At 43.0% G+C, this 21,133-nt stretch overlaps 2 protein-coding genes and 1 pseudogene across 2 annotated transcripts; 1 reads left to right on the forward strand and 2 right to left on the reverse strand.

The window, feature by feature from the left end:
* Positions 1–712: 712 nt before the first annotated feature.
* Positions 713–6,094, reverse strand: LOC104425285 (5-methyltetrahydropteroyltriglutamate--homocysteine methyltransferase). The gene is given in 14 exon segments (XM_039304728.1): positions 713–1,273; positions 1,276–1,297; positions 1,408–1,609; positions 1,710–1,734; positions 1,737–1,959; positions 2,075–2,180; positions 2,266–2,432; positions 2,537–2,617; positions 3,023–3,186; positions 3,298–3,689; positions 3,770–3,897; positions 4,492–4,579; positions 4,663–5,016; positions 5,940–6,094. Coding segments are annotated over 13 exon segments (2,292 nt in total). The 5' UTR covers positions 5,013–5,016; positions 5,940–6,094; the 3' UTR covers positions 713–929.
* An 8,911-nt stretch (positions 6,095–15,005) lies between these two features.
* LOC104427388 (protein VAPYRIN-like) lies at positions 15,006–16,789 on the reverse strand. The gene has a single exon (XM_010040486.3). It carries the CDS (start codon positions 16,782–16,784, stop codon positions 15,138–15,140), a length of 1,647 nt encoding a protein of 548 aa, XP_010038788.2. The 5' UTR covers positions 16,785–16,789; the 3' UTR covers positions 15,006–15,137.
* Positions 16,790–19,606: 2,817 nt separating this feature from the next.
* On the forward strand, positions 19,607–21,130 carry LOC108955986 (annotated as a pseudogene).
* Positions 21,131–21,133: the final 3 nt, after the last annotated feature.

Consider the following 21,133-nt stretch of genomic DNA (forward strand, 5'->3'; position numbering starts at 1 on the left):
TTATTTTGTAATTTTTCGGTCAAACATATAAGTATTTGTAATTATTGAACACTATTAACTAATTTTGTCTCTTGGGCATGTAATAAGTTATCCCCCTACTCTCTTTTTTTCATTCTAGTAATCCATTTACTTTATTCATCAACCAAAACAAAATAAACAAACGTAGAGGAAAAATGAAACCAATTGGAGATATCCATAAGAGCCAACAGCTCGTTTTAAGAATATAAGTAGGTCTCTCCTTAACCATTCCCATAATTAAATTAGATTAACGTTAAAAAAAATGAATCAAACAATTAATATTATAACTTTTATAGAGGTTAGAACTCTTAACGTGAAGTCCAATTCTCCACATATTTCCGATGTCGGGAACCTTAAGAGGACCGCATCATAATTTTAAAAAAAATTAAATTTTTAGCTAATGAGTATTATCAATTCATTCCGCCCTATAATTTTCAATTCACGGTTCACAATTCAACAAAAATATAAGGCTGAACAAACTTTGCATGGATTGGTGTGGTCCGGTTCCTAGATGGGTCCATGAAACAAGCGAGACTTTATTACAATTCCGAATCAATCCTTAATGAGCATTTTCCAGTTCTAAGATGGAATCGTCCATCCAGATCATGCTAATCCCCAATCATCAAATGAAACGGCAGGAGAGTTTCGTCCGAATGGACAGTACCATAAAGAAAAGAGGTCAAAAAGCATGAGGTTGATGCGCAAGAGGGTAATGATAGTTTTACTCACTTTTCATCCTCTTAGGTACACACAATATTTTCTAGGAGACAGAAGGAGGGAGGGATAGCAGAAGGACAAAAATAAAAAACCCGGAAGAGCATGTTGCGGCTCCCACCATTCCATAAAGAAGAACAATTATTTGAATCAGTAATAAAAGACATCGCCACAATATGGCCTGTAAGAAGAATCGATTACTTAGCACTGGCGAGCTGGGTGCGGAGGAGCTTGGCGGCGGCGACCATGTTTAGGAGCGCGGGCTTGACCTCAGTATATTTGCGAGTCTTGAGTCCACAGTCAGGGTTAACCCACAATATGTTGGTCTCGAGCACAGCAAGCATCTTGGTGATTCTGTCGGCGATCTCTTCAGTTGATGGAATTCTGGGAGAGTGGATGTCATAGACACCAGGGCCAATCCCAGCGCCATACTTGACTCCCTCACGGAAAACTGAGAGGAGCTTCTCATCAGACCGAGAGTTCTCGATCGTGATGACGTCGGCATCCATGTCAATGATTGAGTGGATGATGTCGTTGAAGTGGAGTAGCACATGTGGGTGTGGATCTGCCAGTCAATAAAAGCCACCAAGTGGAATCAGCATACGTAGGAAAAGGAGCTTCCCCAATAAAAAGATGGTAAAAACAGGATAAAAAGGAATGGAGCTATGAAGGGACCTGGGTAGTATCCACGACACCACAGTTAGTGATTCTGAAAGAGTGGACAGCCCAATCCAAGTAGAAAGATTGCTCAGACTTTCTCAGTGGCAGACCCTCTCTCAAAGCTGCCTCATCAATCTGAATAACATTAATCCCTGCCTTCTCGAGATCCTCGACTTCGTCCTTGATGGCCAAGGCAATTTGATAGCAAGTTTCGAACCTGTGAAGTAAATATATATTATTCTGGTCCCAAAAGGAGAAATTAAAATAATGCCCTCTCATCAATCCCATGTACACATGAGGTTCATGTTCTTCCGTACCTGGGTTGGTCATTTCGGACAAAGACCAGTTGAGAATGGTGACAGGGCCTGTAAGCATTCCCTTCATCGGGCGAGCAGTCATGCTCTGGGCTGTGGTGGACCAGAAGACAGTCATTGGGTTGGGGCGGCTCACATCACCGTAGATGATGGGTGGTTTCACACAACGAGATCCATAAGATTGCACCCACCCGTTAACGGTGAAAGCAAAGCCTGACAACTGCTCCCCAAAGTATTCAACCATATCGTTCCTCTGCACCGGATACATTCAGATCAAGATGTTAAAGAAAGAAAACATAGCTCATAAGATGCTACCTATCTATCCCACATAATCTATCTTAATATACCAGATTCAAAGACAGTCTTACCTCAGGCTCCCCATGAACCAAGACATCTATGTCAAGCTCCTCCTGAAGCTTGACAACTTTGTTAATTTCCTCCTTGATGGCCTTAACGTATTCTTCCTCAGAGATCCTATACAGTCAGAGGACCAGTAAGGGTCAGCCCATGTCATATCCAACATTGTTTAATTAGAAAAGGAAGATCTTGTTTTACTCACTTTTTGGCCTTGTACTCACGGCGCACTCTCCTGAGTTCAATGGTCTGAGGGAAGGAGCCGATGGTGGTTGTTGGGAGGACTGGCAAATTAAGCTTCTTTTGCTGAGCATCAAGTCTAGCACTCACGGTTGTGGCACGGCGATGATCAGAGCCCCTCAAAGCAGCAGCCTGAGAGACACAAGAAGATCAAGAATTGAAGTCATCAGTACTACCGTTTAATTGATAACATTGGAATCATGGAAGATAAAGTGTAAATAAGCAGGAGAACATACAGCCTTCTGGACAGCTTCGTTCGTGACTCTTGGGGAGCACTTTCTTGAGGCCTGAGCAGCAGCATTAGCAGAGAAGAATTCCTGAAAACAGAGTCGTCCACAGTAAGAATTGATATACCCTCTCATGATAATAGTAATCAATACTTCAGAAATTGAACATTATGGTTGACAAACACCCTAAAGGTGCTAGTTAACAGGCCTAGTTTCAATTAAGAACTTTGAACCCCAGTGACTGCATTTATCCAGTTGTTGCAATATGTATGTAGCTCTCTGTACAGCAAGTAATTATAGAGACCCACCACAAGTTAACTGCATTGGTTTCTGCCAATGACAATTTGGAATAGAATAGAAGCAACTAATTCTAGTAAATAAGCTAATGATATGGATTACCACCACTGTTAATACTAACTAGTCGCAACAATGACAGTGTGGGCATGTTATGCTGCTTTTCAGCATTATCTTTAACAAAAAGACAACAAACCGTACCTCATCCTTTTGTCCGACCAATGCCTTGGCTAAGGCATTGACTTCAACGACCTTCTGAGCAGCAAATGCAAGCCATGACTTGATTTCCTTATCCAATTTGGTCTCATTAACTAGGTCAACAGCAGTGTGCAAAAGAGAGCAAGAGGTGGAGACCACTAGTTTGTCTGCAGATAAATAAGGAATTTCAGATATCAAATTAAGGATACATAAGATGCAGATCATTAAAACATGCTACATTGAAATAAAAATAAATAAAAAATTGTAGAAAGTGGTACCTTTTCCCACAATGCCCTCGAGAGCATGGAGGATGCTGAGTGATCCAGCAAGATCATTGGCCCAGATGTTCCTCCCATCAACAACTCCAGCAAAGAGATACTTGCCTGTGGGGAACCCACCCTTGATTAAATCGAGGGTCTGTGATCCACGGACCAAATCAAATCCAAATCCAGTGACACCCTTCAAGGAAGTAAGAACTTTATATGCCTCAGCAGGAACATCAGCAAAATATGTTTCGACGACAACATTCACGCCAGAAAGACATGATTCCAGTTCCGAGTATGCTTCAGTAAATGCTTGCAGTTTGTGAGAATCAAGATCCATCACAAGGGTGGGCTCATCAAACTGAATCCATGAAGCACCAGCTGCCTTAAGTTCGGACACGACTTCCCTGAATGGTTTATTATTGGTCAGGAAGAGTATTCAAAACTTGAGCAAATGAAACTGCAAGAGAAAAGTTTAAATTCTTACTTGTAGATGGGAAGTACTTTTCCGAGAAGGGAGAGAAGAGAAAAGTTCTTCTCAACACCCTTTGCAGGCTTGGATAGCAGCAGATAGGACACTGGGCCAACAAGGACTGGAACAGTGTCTACTCCAAGCTGGAAATTAGCAAATAGATTCAAAAACAGATATCTTTTATAATGCTAAAATTATGCAAAAGCACAAGTAAGACAAAAATGTCTGAGCTGATAAAAATATACAAAAACAAAGAAATAGCTACAACCAACAGAAATCCGGATTTCCTCAAAGAGACAGATCCAACTCCACCCCCTCCAAAATGCCACGATCTTTTATAGACCTTTAATTCCCATCCCATGTCACCTTTATAAGAATCAACAAAAACTTAAGAAATCTGTGATTCTTCTACTTTTTCCCACAAAATTGCTAACTAGGGGTTCTGTCTATATTTTATTGAGTAAGACTTTGCTGAAATTCTACCACACTATATATCTCAGAACCTGAAGGTTCAGATAATTAACTAAGGGGAATTGGACATAAGCCTTCATCAAAAACCACCTATTTGTTAGTTAATTAGCCAACAACCAATCTACTATGTGACTTATGATCCATCAACTATTGCTTATACTTTTTGCGCACAAAAAAATAAAAAACTCCAATCATTTCATTTTACTTTGGCTTTTCAGATCTCATGAGACAGCATAAATGAAGAAAATAGCAAGACCAGTGCATACCGCCTTGGCCTCCTTGTACTCGGTGATGGCCTTGTGAGAAGCATAAGAGAATTTGACATCAGGACCCAATTCAGGCACAATGTAGTGGCTGGACCAAAAATGAGATAGATGGGTTAGTTAAACATCGAAACAAAATGGTATACGCAGACTTGTCTGAGATCCATCACTTACTAGTTGGTGTCAAACCACTTGGTCATTTCCATAGCAGGGACAGAGGCATTTCCTCTGGCCATCGAGAAGTAAACATCGAATCCAATCTCCCCACCATTCCAACCATATCTGGGAGGAACAGCACCAAGCATCGCGGTGGTGTCGAGCACCTGATCGTAGTATGCGAAGGTGTTGCTGGGAATGTACTTGATGCCGGCATCCGCCATCTGCTTCCAGATGGACGACCTGAGATCAGCTGAGACTTTCTGCAAATCCTCGGCGCTGCTCTTTTTATCCCAGAATGATTCCAGGGCGAACTTGAGCTCCCTCTTGGGGCCCATGCGAGGATATCCAACGATGTGGGACGCCATCTCTCTGGATCAACATCAACAAGAGGTAAGTAACCTCGTCTAACTCACTCACGCAACTGAAAAAATGTAATTAGCTGATGCAACAGCTATATCATTCTGTTTCTTTTGACTAGATCTGGCAAGAAAAACCAAAACCCACACAAAAAAACTGATCCCACCATAACTGTTTACGATTTCAGCTAAGAGTGGATCCAACCGTACTCGAACGAAGTTGAGTGTATGTGTAAGTACAGTACTTGTAAACACACACCCGGATGCATTCAAACTTGCAACTTTTTGATTGGAATGAAGTCCTTTTGGAAAATGGTGTCAGTATTAAGTGGAATTCAAGATCCTCTGTTCGCACACGAGTAGGTGAAAGCAACGAAACAGACGTACGAAACCAAAGAAGTCACCGGAGCAGGCACATACGCAGATCCGCCGCTAAAGACAGACAAAGATCAAAACAAACGGTCTTCCATCCGCATGGATAGATAAACCAGCGAGATCAGATCGAACGAGACAGAGTAACGCCGAGATCCGCCGAAGATCTACAAGCGACACGACCACGGGACACGAGATCTGGTAGCGCGAGGAGCGCCGGACCTCGATCCGAACAGGAAGCGGGAGCGCCGACGGCGTCCGACGCTCCCAAGGGTCGAGACGGCGAGTTCACACTCGCCACTCGATCTCGATCACTTCCCGAGATCGAGAAGCAGACAGTAGAAACATAGGGTCCGACGATCTAACGGCGAAAACGCAAACACTGAACCAGAGCGGGACCCCAGTTACGGGAGCTCCGACGCGGTCGCGCCCGCCGTGCGCGAGCGGACCATGTTCAGTATCGGGTCTAAATCTAGGGTCCATCACGACCAGTCACAGGCAAGGCAACGAGACACGGGCAAGAGAAAAGAATGGAGGAATGCGAAGCGGTTCAACGACCCCTACCTTCGCGTGGACGGGGAAGGAGAATGAGATGAGTTCTCTCTCTCGGAGCGACGAAGAGATGGCGAGGGGAGGGATAGAGAGAAGGAGAGAGAGAACGGCGCGAGGAAGAAGAGGAGGCTGCTTGGTTATTTATACAGGCGGAGTTGTTGGGGGATGGTGAGGTTTTTATTAGTCTTTAAGATAGATCTGGGAAGTCTTTTTTACATGAAATGTGCAGCCCCCTCACGCGGTCTGCGATGGCGCGTGGGAACGGGATCTGGATCTCAATGGTCGTCGGTTGGTGTGCCATCGGAACGAGAGGAGTTGAGAAAAACAAAAAGAAAAAAAGCGGCAACTGCAAGTTCCAATCTTCGTCAATTTCTTCATTTTTCTTTTCAGTTTTGGATGTGGTTTTTTTGGTAGGTGATCTTCGCCAGATTTTTTAATAGCAAAAATGGGAAGACCTTGCGTATCGAGCATCCGAGTGATCATTTTGGCTGGCTGACTCGATGAATTTTACTCGACTCACGGTGAAGGTACTACATCCACGATGTGAAAATGCGAAATTTTGGAAGATTTAGTTCATTTTATGAAAAATATGGCATTCTTAAAAAAATATTTTTACTAAAGTTAGGCGCATTTGATAACTTTTTTTTTTTTTCGAAAAATAATTTTTGAATAAAAATAAATTTTTTTGTTTTACTTCTCATGAACAATTTTTAAGTAGAATCTTTACTAAAAAAAAAAAACAATTTCTAAGTAGAAGAACGCACTTGATAACGTAAAAAATTTCTATTGACAAAAAAAAAACTGCAAAAAATTTGTACTCTAAAAATAGAAATGCGTGCGGTAAACTTATATAATTTTTTTTTATTTTTTAAATTAATTTTTTAATACTTTTATCATTTTCTTCCTTTTTCTTGTTTTTTTCTTCTTTCTTTCTTTTGGCCGGTCACCGGGCTCAACCATGGCCGGTGATCGGCCGAAGAGGGCCGGCCCTTGCGCCTCGCGGCCACCGCCAAGTCGGGCGTTGCCCAACGGTGGCCCGACGAGATCGAGCATTGCCGATGGTCGGGCGAACTCGGCCTTGCCAGGTTGGGCGAGCTTGACCTCAACCTCGCAAGGCCAAGGCGAGGCCGACCTCGCTCGCTGGTGAGGCTGACCTCGCGCCGCCTCGGGTGAGGTCGAGCCTCACTAAGGGCAGCGTCGAGGTCATCGGTGATCGACCAAAAGGAAGAAAAAGGAAGAAGAAAAAAAAAGTATTTCTCGGAAGTGTTCCCAGGAATAAGAAACAAGTTTTTTATACTTCTTATTTCTATTCCAAATCCGTTCCCGAGAACAAAAAAATAGATTTTTTGTTCCCTTTTAACAAAAAGTGTAAACAAACGCATTTATGTTCTTTTTTTGTTCCTATAACAAAAGAACTAAAGTTTGTGTTATGGGGAAAAAACACAAATAAACAAACACGCCTTTATTTTCCATAAAATGATAATATTTTTTAATATTAAGCTGAAATATGAAAATAAAAAATAAAAATTTCCACCATTTGGTATGAAAAATTATCATGCACTCCTATTAATAATATGTTTATTTTATTTTATTTTTATTTAAAATCAAAATTTTAACTTTTTTTTTTTTCTTTTTATTTTCCTCTTTCTTCTTCACGGTGATAATTGGCAACCAATCATAGATGACCCTCACCAATAGATGTTGCCAAGGTCTTGGCCTCGACTCAAGCTTGCCTATAGTCGATGACCGACCGAAAAAAAAGGAAAAAGAATTTTTAAAATCCAATTTTAAAAAATAAAAGAATAAAAAAACAAGTAGGTGTTTAGTGAAAGAAAGTGTTTGGTAAAGAGGATCAAAAAGCTTTTCAAAAAGCAAAACCCATTCTTGAAGATGTTTTTTCATTAGTAGAAAATATTTTTTAGAATAACTTATATTTCATTAACCAACCTCAAGCAATGTCGTTTGGGTTTGTGAGACCCAGGCAACATCATCGAGGTCACGCGACCCAAGCAACGCCACCCGAGGCTGCACGACCCAAATGATGTCTGTTTGGATGGCATGACCTCAAATAAGGCTGTCCACCGGTTAGTTGGCAGCGTAACTTTATCAAATTTCACTTTATTTTTAAAATTAACAATGTATAATGTGGGTGTTTGTAATATTCACAATATTTTCCTTTATTTTTTGAATTTTTTCCACCTGATTTATGTGATGATGTGGCATTTCGTGATCCATTGGATGTCCTTCAAATAGGTGTTGTCTTGGTTAAATAATAAGCGTTGGATTCGGGCGTGTTTGGACCGTTGGATCCAAGTAAACCGATGGGCAAGTTTGGACTGTCGGATGGCCCCTTCTAATCGCGGCTGTCCGTTTGCTTAGGGTTGCCTCCTTCACTTCTCACGGTTGCCGCTCGTCTTGCAAGTCCTCCATGGCTACTGAGCAATAGCTGGAACTTCCTATGCTAAGACCCCTAGCGCCTGCAAATCCTCTATGGACTCCGAGCTGTGAGCTGGATCCTGCTGTGAGGGCTGCAAGAGCGACGCCATCACTCGCCTTCATGTGCTCGACCATCACCAACCTCTAGCTTTCCTCTTGGACGGCTAGCTAGTAGATCTGGCTGAGCAACGACATTGGCTCCATTGTCAAGATTTGTGACCTGAAGTGAGTATGTTTCGTTCAAGCTCAGCAAAAATCGCATTTCTTTCTCCCTTTCTCTCATTGCCTGATGCTGACGGAGCATTGTCTCAAGTCCCTCAAGTTGCTCTTTGGCCACCTCGAGGTTTGTCATTTGTGGTTAACCAATCCAGAGCCCTCATGATATTTCAGTACTAATCTTGGGTAATTGGTTGGTGCATCCCATCAGTTCTTAGTGCAGAAACTTGATAAGTTCTTTTTCCTTTTTTTTTTCTCTAGCAATGTAATTGTACAATATACACATAAATATATATTACAATTTCCTCCAATTTATGAGATGAAAGAAATTGTAATCTATATTTATGTGTATATTGTACAATTACATTACTCTATTTATATTGCTAAAGAAAAAGAATTTTATGCTTATCAAGTTTCAGTATGGGATGCATCAACCAATTGCCCAAGATCAATACTAGAATATCATGAGGGCCTTGGATCGGTTAACCACAAATGACAAAGCTGCAAGTTTTTCAGGTACTCTCATTTCCAAGAAAAACTCAATATCCGTCGATGCATGAACAATTGATTCGGGTGTCAGTGATCACATAATTTGCAATGAAAAAAATTATTTTCCCATATTCAGAAGAGTCCACATTTATATTCCGTCCATCTTCCAAATGGAAATATCACTAATGATCTTAGTTCCAATATTTTCCTAAAAAATGTCCTCCATATTCTAGAATTTGAGTTCAATCTTTTATCTGTTTCAAAAACTTGCGAAGATAATTCCTGTCATGCCATATTCAATTTAAATAATTGCTTCTTTTAGGACTTTTCGACTGGTAGACTGATGGGCTTGGGGAGTGTTGCTCAAGGACTTTATTTTTGGACCGGTTTCCCAAAAGATTTCGATTTATTGAATGAAGGCACTTCTTGTAATGCTATTATCAGTAATAAAAATCCGATTTCTCATCAACGTTTGGGTCATAGTGCACATTTCCTTTATCCAAAATGTCCTATTTGCCCTCTAGCTAAACATTCTCGGAGACACTTTCCAACTAGCACATCTCGAACCACCAATGCTTTCTCTTTATTTCATATCGATATTTGGGGTCTTTACCACACACCACATCGTGATGGATCACGATTCTTACTATTGTTGATGATTATATTCGCGCCACTTGGGTTTTTCTTATGCAATCCAAGGGTCAAACCTTTTCAAATCTGTCAAAGTTTCTCTCTCTCATTATAAATCAATTAAGCAAATATGTTCAACGAATTCGCACGGATAATGGATGCGAGTTCTATACTACAATGTGTGTGTCTTTTTTGTCATCTGGGGGAATAATTCATGAAAGTTCTTGCACCTATACTCCCAAGCAAAATGGGGTTGTCGAGCGCAAGCATCGGCACCTCTTAGAAGTCGCCCGTGCTCTTAAATCCCAAGCTTTGATTCCTGAAAACTTTTGGGGAGATTATGTAGTCACGGCAGCCTATTTAATTAATTGCATGCCGACTCAGATCATTAACGGGTGAACTTCTTTCTAATTGCTTTATGGAAGACAGCCACAAATTGATCATCTCAGGGTATTTGGTTGCTTGTGTTATGCAATAACCGTGAGCCCTCGAGATAAAATGGATCCTCGCGCCATTCCATGCGTCTTTATGGGATATCCCCCTCTACAGAAAGGTTATAGAGTCATGGAGATTTCTACAGGGCATTTCTTTAAGAGCAGAGATGTGTTTTTTCAAGTTGACATATTCCCGTTTCAAGAAAATGCACCTTCATCCTCTCCCTCAACTTCAAATCACCGTCCATCTCTGTCAGAAGAGGATCTATCTGTGGAGCCTCAGTTTGCAATTGTTGCACCAGAACACCCTGTGCTAGTCACAACGGACTTATCACATCAAGCAAGTGGATCACTCATTCTTTCAGATGAGAGAGATAGTTCGTTTGGATCTTCAATGATTTTTTCGCCACAACAATCACAGGCTTCTTCATATGAACCCTCACCTGCTATTCCTCAAGAAACAAGAATTGAGCAACCTCGACATTCTAGGAGACATACCCAACCACCCACTTGGACAAAGGACTACATATGCCCTACATTGGATTGTCCACATACACTCGTGTCTTCATATGTTTCATTTAGTCAGCTGTAACCAAAACACATGTGTTGCCTTAGTTGAATTTTTAAAGAACAGGAACCATCTTCTTATTACGAGGTGGCACATGATCTTAGATAGCAAGATGTTATGGAGGTTGAACTAACGGCGCTTACTGAAAATTATACATAAGACATTATTACACTACCTCCACATTGAAAGCCCATTGGCTGCAAATGGGTTTATAGAATTAAATTCAAGGCAGATGATTCCATTGAAAGACACAAGGCCAAGTTAGTTGCAAAAGGATTCATGCAACGGGAAGATTTCGATTATCATGATACCTTCTCCCTTGTAGCTAAGGAAGTTACTGTTTGTTCTTTTCTATATGTTGTTGCCTTTCGCAATTGGCAATTACATCAAATGGATGTCAATAATGCCTTCTTACATGGGGACTTGGATGAAAAAATCTATATGGAGCTTCCAGAGGGTTTACGCAGATAAGGGGAGTCTCGTGTGTGTCGTCTTCGCAAATCCTTGTATGGACTTAAGCAGACCTCCAAAAAGTGGTATGCCAAGTTCACCACTGAACTAATTAGCGCAGGATTCCAGCATTCCAAGCATGATCATGCCTTATTCACATGGAGTAAAGGTACTTCATCAATTTACTTGTTAATATATGTTGATGACATCCTTATTATGGGAAATAGTGAGTTGGCTATTACCAAGTTCAAGAAATACCTGCATTCTGTTTTTCACATCAAGGATTAATGGGCCTCCCAAATATTTCCTCAGGATTGAAATAGCTCGTTTTGATAAATGAATCAATCTCAGCCAACGAAAGTTCATTTTGGATATAGTTTCAAAAGCAGGGTTATCAGGATGCAAACCGGCTGCTATACCAATTAAACATAATGCAAAAGTAACGACACATGAATATGATATGAGCTCGTCTTCATCCATTACTGAACTGTTTATGAAATAGTCTGGATATGTGGATTGCTCTTAGACCTTGGAGTACAAGTAGATGGAGCGAGCGAATTAGTCTATGACAATGATGTCACTTAAATTAGCGGCAAATCCAGTTTTTCATGAGAGAACCAAGTATATAGAGGTAGATTGTCAATTTACTCGAGACAAGATTTGAGAAGGGATTATCACAACAAGAGGAATTGGGAGTGGATCCTGCAGACATATTTACCAAGCTATTATGCCAAAGACAACATGCACACCTTCTGAGCATAGGTGTCCTCGACATAGGGAGTGTTGGAAATATGATGGGAGATACCGATTATGGTTATCTATTAATTGATAGGAATGTAGTTGGAATGTAATCGTGTATATTTCCTTTTCTTTTTTTCTTTATCACCCGGCTTGTCATGTAATTTCCAACACAAAACCCTTTACAAATGTATGGTTTATCAAACGATATTTACGTCAAAGTCATTTTTCAATACACTTTGAAGTTATGATTTGTCAAATACTAAAATATTTGGAAAAATCTCTTTATCCCAAAGTATTTATAGTTTTTAAATATTTTCTCTCCCACTCTGATCACGAATTTTAAGGAGCGCTGTGGCAACCGTGCGGCGCATGGCGCCTGCTCAAGATCCAGATCGGAGAAAAGCGGTGTTCGGTGATGGTCTTTCGAGCACTACGACTTGGAAAGTCGGTAAGTGCCTTGTCGCGAGTCTACCAAAAAACGTAAGCCACGCGCTGCACTGGCGCTTGCACATGGGGTTGAAAATTACCTGAAAATGAAAGGCCGAAAAAGAAACGAAGATAAAAAAATAATAATAATAAACAAATATATGTACAGGAAATGAAGAAATGAGGGGAAAGAAAATGAAAAGTTGGTGGCTGAGAGTTGGTGAGGGATTGGTCGTGGGGTTCCACTTCATTTGCACTACGGCTGGGGCGATTACATTACACACGCGACGCTGTTTCATATTGCTCCCAAGCCTCAGTGAATTACCCGATTCGCCCTCCGGTGGACGAGGAATGGCAGGGGTTGGTTTAAGAGGTGGCGGGGTTGGTGAAGATGTAGGGAGTGGGACCCGCCCACCGCTAAGACACTGAACCGCATGGCGATTTGCTCGCATGTCCAATCATCAAAAGGAGCAGCCTTGTATTTTGGACTCCCTCTTTAGTCATTTTTTAATCTTCTTCTTTGCTAAATTAAAATTGTTCTTTTAAATCGCCTTTTAAGCTGGAAATGAGAGATAAAGGAGACGGGAGTGCGCGAGACATGGTGCGGGCAAGTGCAGGTGGGACGCCGAGATCCACATGGTATGATTGGGTACGGTTGGGCGGGGCCCCGCCATATTTTAATGAACCAGATCGTGAGGACGGGCCAGATTCCGATGTGAGATCGTAGTCCGCCGCAGGTACGTCCAGCGAGTCACGGTGGGCTCGCCGACACCGTTTCACAAAATCGGTTCATCGAACGGCGTGTCCGGTTTTCAATAAAGAAATAATATGTGGATCCTTAAACCGGTTTTTGGAAATCGGTCCTAATGAGTTTAGTAATTTCTTCCGGCCAAATGAAACGGGAATGCGTTTACTTTCGATTTGTCCCTTCTTTCGTGACAATAGACTTGGTAATGGAGCGACTGCATTAAAAGGGCATCTCATATCTCTTGACTTAACCTAGTTCGTCTCCTTGTCGTAGTCATGATGCAATCTCCACCATCTTTCTCTCTCTTTACCCGCATATATGGGGAGCATTGCTGTCATAATGGCAATTTCGTTGGCATCATTCGGGCTTGAGATTTGGGGACAACAGTGCCATGAGTCCAAAGAGGAAGATGTAGAGATTTGTAGTAGCGTCATAGCATTAGGAGGGATGGAGACAAAGGAGGAATGGCAGCACTATTGCGGCCATTGCCATGAGAGAGAAAGAGCCTATTTAGGGACCGGAGAATGAAGATGATTGTGATGGAGACCAGAAGGCAATCATGGGACGTGGTTAGCAAGATGGCACCCGACAACTCTAAGGTCTGTTAGGTAGTAATTACTCACGAAAAAACACGGAGATTAAAAGATGCGGAAGATAGGGTTTGGTAGAATAATGAGAGCGAAGTTTTTTACATTAAAAGATCTTTTGCACGATTGGAACTTTTCAGTGGACGGCCTACGAAATTTGGACTAGACTTGGATTGGATCTATTCAATTCTTATAAAGTTCCAATTTCACACTCCACTAGTTAAGTAGCATGGGCTCATTTTAGCTCTTCTTCTTGTCGTGGGCTTGCGTTTCACTTGAAAGCGTAAGTTTGGGCCTCAAGTGAATCAGCATTTGCTCACATATTTAGTTTTTGTTCATGTACCATGCAAGTTAGGTAATTCTATACTATAGAATGAGAAATTGGGTAAATCTCATTATTTCACCCAATAGCTGTTATTTCGTAAAACTCTGTTATCTCGACCCTAGTAAGAGTTTCTACAGCCATCGTGGCTACCCTGTCCGGCAACGAGTTTTGGATGCAACACTGTTTAAATGAAGACTAAGACATTCATTTTAGAATTATAATACTTGTAGTTTCTCCATTGCGAAACATTCTTTGAAAAAATCATAAGACATTCATTTCAGAATCACATTACTTGTCACTTTTCTTTTTCTTCATCCAGTGTATATTTTTGACTAGCAAAATCAATCTGCAAGATAGGTGGGCTTTTATGTTGTGTGTCAATGTTCTTTTCTGTATAAATTGCCGGGATGCATGTATACCTAATATAAACAAGTAAAATTACCTTGTACGCTTGTGAATTATACATCATTAAAGATAAGATCTAAGTGTTTTAATTTCCGTAACGATGTAATTATACGTGTTTTAATTTCCATAACGATGTAATTATGCATTTAACTATGTAAATTGATGTGGCCATGGTTGAAAAAAAAGAAAAAGAAAAGTTAGCTAGAAGAGAAATATTACCCGTTAATAGAGAAAAGAAACAACAAAAGATTATTAAGGAATTTCATAACTTAAAATTTACTCAGTTGCTTGTTATTGAGAAAAAAAAAAACATTTGAATGCCGTTTTTACATTGCAGCTGCAGGCGAAATTCTGCTTGCAGATCCTCTAATCAAAACTCCTCGTCCTTCTTACTTCTTTTTCCTCTTTTCTTTTGTGGCGTATCATGAACTGAACGCACTCATTAAAAGTAAGAGTACTTATTTATTTATAAGTAACTTAATCTTACTCGAAAAGAACTCGCGACATAAATCGTTTCTCAGAAAATTAATGACCGCTAAATCGTTTAATTTTCCGTAAATATCCGAGACAATGTTTGATATACACCGAAAGCATACAAAATGAAGCTTTCTTCGGGTCCCTATGCATAACGAGGATGATAGACATTCATCAATTTTTACAAAATCCTACGGATCCTCTCATCGCATCATTATCCGACCCTAGAAAAAAGAGGAAAACGATTTTACAGTCGATGGACGCGCGCAGCTCGAGCCGGTTCAGGCTCCCGACACGGCCATCGCGGCCATGGACGACCGGTCGAAGCTGCTCCGCATCGGTCTCTCCCTCGCCTGCTTCTTCTTCTTCTTCATCGTCGTCTTCATCTTCAACCCTCCGTTGCCGATCTCTTCGTCCCTCAGCTCCATCGTTTTCGCGAACCGAGCGACCCCTCCCACCTGCCTGGCCCCGTCCTTGAGCGCGCCGCCGTGGACGAGGATCCTCATGATCCCGGCGTACTGCAGGGACTCCGCCACCTGCAGCGCCGTCACGCCCTTGTTCGTCCTCGCCTCCACGTCGGCCCCCTTCTTCACCAGCAGCTCCGCCACGTCGAACTGCCCCGACTCCGCCCCGCAGTGCAGCGCCGTGTAGCCGTCCTCGTCCCTCGCGTCCACGTCCACGCCCTTGTCGAGGAGCGTCCTCACGGCGTCGGTCCGGCCCTTGAACGCCGCCCGGTGCAGCGCGGTCCAGCCGTGCTGGTCCCGGCCGTTCACGGCGGCTCCGCTCTCCAGGAGCCGGTTGATCGCCCGGGCGTCGCCCTCCCGGGCCGCGGCGCAGAGCCTGTCGCCGAGCTTGAGGTCGTCGAAGAGCCGCGCATGGCCGTGCTCCACCGCCACGTCGTAGGCCGTCTTGCCGTGCCGGCTCCGGACGTCCTTGTTCGCCCCCTTCTGCAGGAGGAGCTTCACCATCTGCTCGTCGCCGAGGCGCGCCGCCGCGTGCAGCGGCGTCTCTCCGTCGCCGGTGCTCCGCACGTCGGTCCTCGCGCCGTTCGCGAGCAGCAGCCTCGCGCAGTCCCTCCGCCGCTCCTCCACGGCGAGGTGGAGCGCCGTGCTGCCGTCCCTCGCCGGGGAGTCCGGGTCGGCCCCTTTCAACAGCAGCAGCCGCAGGACATCCATGTGGCCGCCCCCGGCGGCAAGGTGGATCGCGCCGTACGTGGAGGTTTCCGACCGCTCCGTCCTCGCCCGCCGCGCCAGCAGCAGCTCCGCGATCAGCGCCTCCCCGGCTGCCGCCGCCGCCTCGAGCGGCGACGATCCGTAGCCGCCCCGGGCCTCGACGTCCGCCCCGAACTCTAGCAGCAGCTGCACGAGGTCGGGCCTCGCCTGGGCGATGGCGAGGTGGAGCAGCGTCTGGTCCTGCTCGTCTGCCGCGTCGGCCGCACCCCACGACGGGTCGCTCCGCTCGAGCACCTCCCTCACCTCGTCCATCGAACCTTCCTTCACGAGCCGCACCAGCACCGGCGAACCCACGAACATCACCTTCACCCCGCTGTCGATGAAGACCTGCTTCTTCCTGGTGGTGAACCAGTCGCTGGGGACGGAGTCGAGGGTGGAGCTCGGGTCCTTGACGGCGGCGCCGGGGACGACGACGCTGTGGAGCTGGAACGAGTCCTCGCAGCGCGGGAACGAGGCGGGGAGCGCCGAGCCGGGCGGGAGGTGGTAGGTGACCTCGACGGTGAGGGTCTGGAGAGGGGGGATGATGCCGGACTGCGGCCGGACGGTGTAGCGGGGCTTGTTCAGGGGCTGGAGCCGGAAGGCGACCGGCATGGTGTACATGACGTTGCGGAGGGTGAGGTGGCCGGAGCACTTCTGGCCCGGCTCGATCCGGACCGCCACGACGTTCGACGGCTCCAAGCCTATGAGCCGGTCCATGGGTCGAATCTTTACGTCCGAATGCCTTCGCTTTTTGCGCGTGTTTTTCTCTCTTCTCTTCTCTTCTCTTCTCTTTCTTTTAATTAGGGGATTAAGGAGGGGAAAGAGAGGATTAATTAAGGAAGTGTCGAAGTATGAGGAGGGGAGGGTGGGTTTAATGCGAGCGAGGGAGGGAGGGGAGGCCGGCGCGAATGGGAGAGCGCCACTTGGTGGCGTAGAATTCGATGCGGGCTGGTTCCATTCGGCGTCTCGACTCCCTAAAGACAGACCTGAGTAAAAGTTAAAGAAGGGAGAAAACCTTGGTTGAAAATTGAAAATTGAGAAGTCATTTTCACCATAGCAATTGAAAATTGCATATTAATGAGAAAAGTGCTCGTCTCTTCTCTCTCTTTTTTCTTTTTTCTTTTCTTTTGCGTTTTTTTTTTTAAAGTATACTATGATGTGGGCGTTTAAAGGATCTTCTTTGGAAGCAGAGTGGGCATATAGGGGTTAGATTCTCTTAATTTGTTTTTAGTACAATAATGGGTTTCTTGTTAGCAAACTAATTCCGCAAAGAACAAGAGGTTAGCATAACAATGGTCTTGTCTATGTTGAACATCCTTGTGTGGGGGCCAGAATTTTTTAGGTTTTTCCCCTCCCCTTTTGGCCACGATTAGAGCTAGTTTCATTTTCATAGTCTAAGTACATGGAGGACTGAGGAGTGGTTAACTCCAAAGTTTCTTACATGTCATTCAATCTAGAGGATAGAACACTGAAGATCAAACATGCACTAGGAGTTGACTCATTCAATTATTTGAAATGTGATAGGAATGAACCTTTTTATTTGTTTGTGAAGCGGTTTTTCTTTGGATGATGCAAGAATGATATCACTTTGGAGGGTATCTTTCTTTTAGCTTTACCTAATACACCATGCACAACAGTCAAATTTGCACTAGAATGGCCAAGTCTACGAAGAAAATGACGAGTGTTATTATCATATAAAAGTGTACTATTTCATATATTAAATTAATGTGAATTAAGCATACTCTAAACAAAAAAATCTCATGGCTAGCTATCAATGGGGAAGTAATTTATGCTACACCTTCGGTATTTCATAAGAAATTACATTTGGCCATCTTTGCTTAAAAATGATTTAGTTCGGTCTTGATGGGAAAACTTCATAGTATATATTTTTGTCCATCAAGTAATAATTGCATACCAACCCAAAAAAAGAAGAAGTAACAATCATGCATTTACCAACAACATGTGTAGCTTAGATGATAAGAAAGTTTACTCTTTTCCTTCTGAACTTAGATTTAAGTATTTTTAGGAGCACTCAAGAGTAAAATCTTAAACACATCAAGTTGAAACAACGAGAGCATGTCCTTTAAATAGCTCGACTAAGTAAATGTGTTGAATGCGCAAAATTGATCCGGATACTACCCAACAACTAAATTAATTTTGCAAAATCCTTTGAAAACTGCGTGTATTATTATTTTGGGGTAAAGTTAATACTTTCTTCTCTCTTTTCTTCATTTTGTTTTTGCATTTCACTGGCAAAAAAGTGCAGGACGTTTGAGAATCGCCGTATGAGTCGTTTTACACAGTTTTTTTTTTTTTTTTTTGGGGGGATCAATCATAGTTTGCTCAACTCGTTTAGGCATATATATTTCAAAATATTTCCCTTTTCTTTTGGGGGTAAATAAGATTATTGCAGATGCCCCAATACTTGCGGAGAAAATGAAGTGAAGTCATTGGGCAACGATCACAAGAGAGACCGAGGACAAAACAAAGGTGGGGCCTAGGTGTTAAACAAAGTTTCTTAACAATTATTTAACTGTAAATACACTTGGAAATTACTCCTCCACGCACACAATTCCTTTATATTATTATTATTGTTGGCCATTAGATTGCTTTTTTATTTTTCTAGGGAAATGGTCACCAGGTTCGATGCTAACAACATATGGAAGGGGAATAACCGAAAGCATCTAGCGTTCGTGGTAGACTTCGAGAGGAGACAATAACATAGACAAAAGGCCCTCCTCAAACTGACCAAACGATGCCGTTTGTCTTGTTCATTTGATGAGGTCCTAACGGTCCCTCAAATCTTCAAGATGCGTTTGGTAATCATCCTATTCGGAGGAACAATTTTCGAATAGAATTAGTTTTTTCTATTTTTGTTCCTGCAAATAATTTCTAAATATAAGAATGCGCTTGGTAACTGCAAAAAAATTATATTTTAAAAATAGAAATACATTTGGTAAACTTGTATAATTTTGTTGTTTCTTTTAATTTTTCAATATTTTTATTATATTTTTTTTTTTTTTTTTTTCCTTCTTCCTCCTTTGTAGTTGGTCATTGGCCATGGCGATTGCCGGCAAACGGCTGGGCGAGGTTCGGCGAGCTTGCCGGAGCCTCGCCATGCCACCGCAAGGCTTGACCTCGCCCAGGCGGCGCGAGGTCGGCCTCACCCTGGCCTAGCGAAGCTGAGCCTTGTCCAGCCACAACGAGGCTCGGCGTTGCCTGGGGCCGGCGACACTCCAGCGAGGTCGCTAGCCCTCGTCGGTCGGTCGCTGGCCATGACCGAGGCCGGCAATCGGCCAAAAGGAAGAATAAGGAAAGAAAAGAGAAGAAGAAAAAAGAAGAGAGAGAAAAATTATTTTTCGGAATTGTTCCCGAGAACAAGAAGTTGCTTTTTTTCTACTTCTTGTTTCTATTCCAAATTTGTTCCCGGGAACAAAAAAATAGATTTTTTGTTCCTAAGAACAAAATTTTTACCAAACACGTTTCTGTTCTTTTTTTTTTCTCCGGAAGCATTTCCTTCATGGCTATTGGTCCAGAGCATGGCTATTAGCTACTCGGACATGAGGGGCTTTGATCATCGCCGTGCCGCAACTATGAGTGCTAGATTTGATGCTCAGCAAAGGAAGCTTAATTTGGTCATGCCAGCAACCACCATTGACTCCATCGCCAAGGAACTCAGAAGTCCACACTCTCGGTACAAGGCTAAAAAGTGATTAAATTAGATCTTCCTTTTCTAATTAAACGATGTTGGATATGACGTGGGCTGTTATTTTTTTTGTTATGAACCTCATCATTCTCCTGACTGCACTTCATTATAGGATCTCTGAGGAAGAATACATTAAGGCCATCGAGGAGGAAATCGACAAAGTTGTCAAGCTTCAAGAGGAGCTTGAAATAGATGTCCTTGTTTATGGGGAGCCTGAGGTAAGACAGTCTTTGAATCTGGTACTGTAATTAAGACAGATTATGTTGGATAGATAGATAGCATCTTATGAGCAATGTTTTCTTTCTTGAACATCTGGATCTAGATGTATCCAAAATAGATGAACAATATGGTTGAATACTTTGGGGAGCAGCTGTCAAGTTTTGCTTTCACCGTTAATGGGTGGGTGCAATCTCATGGATCTTGTTGTGTAAAACCACCCATCATCTATGGTGATGTGAGCCGCCCCAAGCTACCCAATGTCTTATGGTCCACCGCAGTCCAGAGCATGGTAACTAGCCCGATGAAGGGAATGCTTCCAGGGCCTGTCACCATTCTCAACTGGTCCTTTGTTGACCAACCCAGGTATAGAAGAACGGGAACTTCATGTGTACATGGGATTGATCAAAGGACATAAACTTTATTTCTCCTTTCAAGACTAGAATAATAAAGATTTAGTTCACAGGTTTGAAACTTGCTACCAAATTGCCTTGGCCATCAAAGAAGAAGTCGAAGATCTCGAGAAGGTAGGGATCAATGTTTTTCAGATTGATGAGCTAGCATTGAGGGATGGTCTGCCACTGAGAAAGTCTGAGCAAGCTTCCTACTTGGATTGGGCTGTCAAATCTTTTAGAATCACTAACTGTGGTGTCAAGGATACTACCGAGGTCCCTTCATAATTCCCTTACTTTTCTTTCTTTTCCCTTTTTTTTAAGTGGAAAGATCCGTTCCCCACGTAGACTGATTTCACTCGGTGGTTGTTGTTGATTGGCAGATCCACACTCACACATACTACTCCCAGTTCAATGACTTCCCCCTCTCTATCATTAACATGGATGCTGATGTCATCACAATCGAGAACTGTCGCTTCGATGAGTCAATTTTCCGTGAGGGAGTCAATTATGGTGTTGGGGTTGGCCCCGGTGTCTATGACTTCCACTCTCCCAGTATACCATCAGCTAAATAGATTGCTGACAGTATCACCAAGCAGCTTGCAACAAACATAGTGTCATTTAACCCTGACTACAAATTCAAGACTTGTGAACATGTTGGGGTCAAACGTGCGCTCGAGAACATGGTTGCTGTTGTGGAGCTCCTCCGTACCGAACTTGCCCATGCTATGAAAGAAAAGTCTAAGTAACTC

This window comes from Eucalyptus grandis, chromosome 11 (genome assembly GCF_016545825.1).
Source record: "Eucalyptus grandis isolate ANBG69807.140 chromosome 11, ASM1654582v1, whole genome shotgun sequence".
Taxonomy (NCBI): domain Eukaryota; kingdom Viridiplantae; phylum Streptophyta; class Magnoliopsida; order Myrtales; family Myrtaceae; genus Eucalyptus; species Eucalyptus grandis.

Bases quoted from the DNA above. Each gene is read 5' to 3' on its own strand.
- LOC104427388 (XM_010040486.3), bottom strand. From the start codon at position 16,784: ATGGACCGGCTCATAGGCTTGGAGCCGTCGAACGTCGTGGCGGTCCGG.